At 25.1% G+C, this 5,674-nt stretch overlaps 1 protein-coding gene across 1 annotated transcript; it reads left to right on the top strand.

The window, feature by feature from the left end:
* Positions 1-1,037: 1,037 nt before the first annotated feature.
* On the top strand, positions 1,038-1,298 carry NEUTE1DRAFT_33444 (uncharacterized protein; the record flags this gene model as incomplete). The annotated part of the gene is made up of 1 exon (XM_009851922.1): positions 1,038-1,298. A coding segment is annotated over one exon (261 nt), but the record flags the coding sequence as incomplete, so codon positions are not given.
* Between the last annotated feature and the right edge of the window lie 4,376 nt (positions 1,299-5,674).

Below are 5,674 nucleotides of genomic sequence, written 5' to 3'. Positions count from 1 at the left end.
TATTATTAATAAAGATTTATAGAAATTAGTAAAATATTCGAAGGTTAATAGATTTGGGTATAGACTTAAATCTAATTGATAAATATTTATTCCTATTGAATATAAAAATCGATTTTATACCCTATTATTTTATTAATTTCTCCCTTTAATCTATTCCTATATATAGTATAATTACCTATTTTATTAAAACATAAAATATTTATAATATTCAATGGATAAAAATAAATTATCTTTACCGTTATTATATCCCCGGTTGTAGGAATTATTTTCAGCTACCCTTAATTTTATAAATAGAACCTAAATATTAATTAATAGCAGCGGATATTCCGGTTTTATATCAAAACTAGCAATTTAAAATTAAATATAATATTAGCGAAGGAAGTATATACTATTATAATAATTTTAGCGGGGCCGAAGTAAAATTTAATTCCTATATTAGACCTTAAGGAAATAGTAAAGTTAAAAGAGGGTTTTTGCCCTCTTACGTATATAAATATCCTATTCGAAATCCCCCCTTCCTTAGTAATAGAGTTCGTAATCCTACCTATTATTTTAGAATTATCCAATACCCTACAAACCCCTACCCCCTTATTAAAAGTCTTCCGAATTATATTCGACGGTATTTATCCCCTACTAATACTTTTATTAAAATTAATGCTACCGAAGTCCCTAGAATTATTAGAAGAATTAGAAAGTAAATCCATTATTTTTAAACCGACTATTCTATTAGAATATAAATAATTTCAATTGGTTTTTAAAACTTTAATAATACTTTTACTTTAATATAATTATTTAGGATATTGTATTAATTTAATTGATAGAGAATCCGCGCCTTAGGGATTAATTTATATATTTAATATTAAAGAGTTAGAAATATTATAAGAATAATTATCCGAAGTACTTTAAAAAGGGTAAATTCTACCCTCTATTAGCCTAGCGGGCGCCCCTATTATTTTTATCCCGAAAAAAGGCGGAAAATTAAAACTTTATATTAATTTTAAAGCATTAATAAAATAATGAAAAAGAATTAAATAGCGCTACCTCTTATTCAAGAAATCCTAAACCGGTTATTATTAGTAAAGATCTTTACAAAATTAAAATTAAAGGATATATACTATAAAATTCGGATTCGGGAAAGAAACGAAGAAAAGACGGCGTTCTATATAAAGTATAAGTACTATAAATTTTTAATTATATTAATAGGGTTAGTAAATATACCGGCGATATTTCAAATATATATTTATAATACATCAGTAGGGTTAATAAATATTATATATATTATTTACATTAATAATATCCTAATTTATAGTAAAAACGAAAAAGACTATAGTAATTATATTCAAAAAGTCCTTTAATAACTATAATATTAGGACCTCTATATAAATCAAAATAAGTGTGAATTTTATACGAAGAGGGTATTGTTCTTAGACTATATTATTTCGCCGGAGGGTATTTCGATAGACTTAGAAAGAGTTATAATAATTATAAATTAGGAAGCCCCAACGAATATTTATAATATCCAAATATTCCTGAAATTTATAGGGTTTTATAAATATTTTATAATATTATATCCAAAAGTAATTATACCTTTAACGGAATTATTAAAAGGGAATAAACGGAGGGTATTTAAATTAATAGAGGAAGTAGAAAGGGCATTTACGGAATCAAAGTAATTATTTTAAAAGGTACTAATACTATATTACTTCAATCTAGTATTAAAGATTTAAATAAAAACGGATACGTCGGATTTTACAATTAGAATAGTTCTTATATAGTTATATAGTAATAAATAGTATTCGGTTGTATTCTTTTCGAAAAAGAAATTACTAGAAAAAATAAGGTATAGGGTCGGAGATAGGGAATTATTAGCGATTATAGAGGTATTAAAAGTGTAGAAATAATATTTATTATATTTAAATAGATTATTCTTAATAATTATAGATTATTTTTATTTATAATACTTTTAGGAAAAGGAGTAGGCGAACGTAAAATAGAATTAGTAAATATTAAAATTAATAGTATATAATTTCGGGATATAATATTAGTTAAGGAAGTTAAATCTAGTAGATGGGCTATTGAAGAAGCTATAATTATAGGGGGTAAAACCGGAAAGAGGAGGCGAATACCTATTAATTAGAATTATCGAAGGGGGTAAAGTAAAGGGATAGGTAATAAAGGATAGCCGGGTAATAAAAGTACTAATAAAAAGGGTAATTTTAATCGGAAAGGAGAACTAGAGGGTAATAGTAGAGGAATATGAATAGTAATAAAATAGTATTAAAAAGGAAGTAAATTAGGAATTAAAAGGGGAGGAGAGCGAATTATATAAGGAATAGAAAAAACGGTCGAAAATAGAAGGAAAAATAGGAAAGAAGGGGTACTAATAAAGAAGGTAAAGTTCGTAAATAAAACTGCCGCTAATATAAAAAGGGAAACGAAGGGGGTAATTATAAGAAAAATAAATATATATATAATAATAATAAAGGTATAAAAGATAATAGGTACTTACTATTAATAAGGTAATAATTATTAGAAGTATAGAAGGAGGACCTATTCGTTATTAGGGAGTTATGAAAGGACGGAGAAGGATAGAAACGAATAAAGAATTAGAAGATAGAGGAGGATAGGACTCTACAATACTACTACTAAGTTTATATTCCGGAATATATAAGAGCCGAATTGCTCTACGCTTATTATAATAATATAAGAGCCGGGTACCCGGATTAAAGAAAAATACTAAAGTAAATTAATTAATTCTATTATTAACTTACTATTATAATTAACGTCGAGGCTTATATTTGTAAATACCCAGTATATTAGAAAGTTAAATTATATAACTATTAACCCTATAGCCTTCTAAAATCGCTATCTATTTTTATAGTCCCCTAATAAAATATTTCGTACGACTTTATTACTGGCTTACTAAAAATATTTAACCTTATATTTAACCGGACTTATAATATAATTTTGATTATTATTAACTATTTTACTAAATATACTTTATATATTCCTACTTAAAAGACGATCAATATTCGGCAATTCGCTTTCCTCTTTTAATAAAACGTCTTCCAATGATTTAGCCTCCTAAATTCTATTATTTTAGATAGAGGTAGTCTTTTTATTAATTAATTTTAAAAAATATACTACAAATTCTTAAATATTTATAAGTATTTTAATATAATTTAGTACCTTTAAATAGATAGGTAAATAGAGAGGTAAAATTAGAACTTAAAATTATATTTCTAAATTTTTTATTGGATAGAATAAATTAATTAGGCCGAAAAGTTTATATTAACCTAATAAATATATAATAACTATTTTTATACTATTATTAGGAAATCCTTATTAGAATTACTCTTTAAATACTATCCGCGGAGGCCTATAGACCTAAATCGGGGACGAAAGACGGTACTCCCTATAATGGCCACCGATTAAATTATAGAATTACTTCGAAGTCGAGCGGAAATTATCGAAATTTTAGGAATTATTAGCCAAAAATATGTAAAATAGTATAATAAAGCCCGAAAACCGAAGGAATTTAATGTAGGGAGTTAGGTCTTACTTAATACGAAGTATATTAAATAACGGCGCCCGAATATTAAATTAATTAATAAATATTTAGAACTATTCTAAATTACTAAAACTATTAGGGATAAAAAGATGGTATACCGATTTATACTCCTAGCGTAATACTAAATCTATTTAATATTCCTAATTATTCTATTAAAATTATATTATAGTAACCCCGCTACGGCTATACTATAAAAGGAAATTATAAATATTAAGGAAAATAATATTTAGTATAAAGTTAAATTAATTATAAAGTATCGAAGGTCCGGCTACTAACGTTAATTTTAAATTAAATAGAAAGGGTATTTAGATAATAAACATTTATAGGTTCTATAAGACGATATAAACTACCCGGGTCTTTTTAAAGATTATAAAGTAAAGAAGTATAATAGTAGAGAGACCAAGGTAAGTTGAATACTAAATTAATAAAAATTAATTAAATAGAGGTAGGAGAATAATAAATACTTAGTACTTAAAAATATAAAACGAAAATATGAAGAGTTAAACGCAAACGTAAGACGCAAAACGAAGAGGCAAAACGTAAAATGCAAATGTAAAATATAAAATGCAAAATATAAACGTAAAATATAAAATGAAAATATAAAATATAAATATAAAACGCAAAATAGAAATATAAAATATAATTGTAAATTAAACATTAAAAGGAAAAGAACGTAAGAAAATATAGGAGGGATAGTAGAATGGAAGGTAATATACTAAAGTAATAGTAAGAGAAGGTAAATTAGAATTATTGTAGAAAATTAATAAGGTGCTAGGAAGAATATAGTTTATATTCTCTATTATTACCTCTAAACGAAAAATTCCTCGGCGGTACTAACTATAATCGATATAAAATTAAAATTTACAACCTTAGGAGGAATATTCCTATATACTACCGTATTTATTAATATTATTAACTAATACTACCCTATACTATTTATTCCTTATAATCCTTTTGAATAAATATTAATAATTTATTTAATTTTATATCTATAACCTCTAACGTTTTATTGATAATATAGTACTATAGGCCCTAATTATAATTAATAGGGAGGGCAACCTAAATAGGAGAATTCTATATTAAAAACTTATTAGGGAGCTGCTATTATTACTAAAAGGATTACTACTAATAATTACTAAACTACTATTATCGTTAGTATTACTAATAGTACAATAGCTGAAGCTTTAGTACTATTTAATACTAAAATGATTAGTGCGGAATATACTAAATAAAATTGTAGGAAGGTTATTAGTAATTAAATATACTTATATTATATTTTTAAAAAAGGATATATATTAGTATAAGTATTATAAAATAATAATAAGCAAGGGGGGTACTAATATTAATAAGAGCTATAACCTTAGCCGCTATAACTTATGAAATATTTTAAAGGTTACGTACTTTATAAGGGACTTCTAATATATATTTACCCTATACTAAAATATATAGTAATTTCTTAATAAATTTTAAAGGATATTAACGAAGAGGGAAATAAAAGATAGTAAAGAGGAAGGACTAACCTTTAATCTAATAAATATATAAAATAATTAAACGGATAGCTTCGTTTAAATTAAAGGGGCCGATATTAATAAACACCTAAATTTCAATAATACTATATCCTATATAAATTAGAAGGTGGATTTTACTATAAAAAATTAGTAAAAAGCGAAGGAGGACGGAATAGTATAATAAATAAAAAATAAAAGAAAAGGAAAAACGTATTAATCGGACTCGAGGGCGAAGCGGTAATTCGTACGTAGGATAGTAATAAAGGTACGTACGTCCGCAATGGGGGCCGGTTCTAATAAAAGGGAGGGGATAATTAAAGCAATTTTAGAATTAAATAGGAGGGAGAAGTTAATAAACTCTTTAGGGGAGGAGGTAGTAAATATAATTATAAAAGTAAAATTATAAGGAAAAAAAAGAGTAAAGAAGGGAAGGGGAAGGGGAAATTATATAAATAATAAAAGAAGTCCTTATATAAATATTAATTAGGGTAAACGAATATAAAATAAAATAGGGTAAAAGAAGTTTTAGGTAATAGAAAATTGAAATAAAAAGGAATAAATAGAAGGAAGGGAGGTAAGTATAAATAGTAGAAAG

The sequence above is a fragment of the Neurospora tetrasperma genome, assembly GCF_000213175.1.
Source record: "Neurospora tetrasperma FGSC 2508 unplaced genomic scaffold NEUTE1scaffold_3, whole genome shotgun sequence".
In the NCBI taxonomy this organism is placed as follows: domain Eukaryota; kingdom Fungi; phylum Ascomycota; class Sordariomycetes; order Sordariales; family Sordariaceae; genus Neurospora; species Neurospora tetrasperma.
This window is presented reverse-complemented; position numbering and strand designations above follow the sequence as displayed.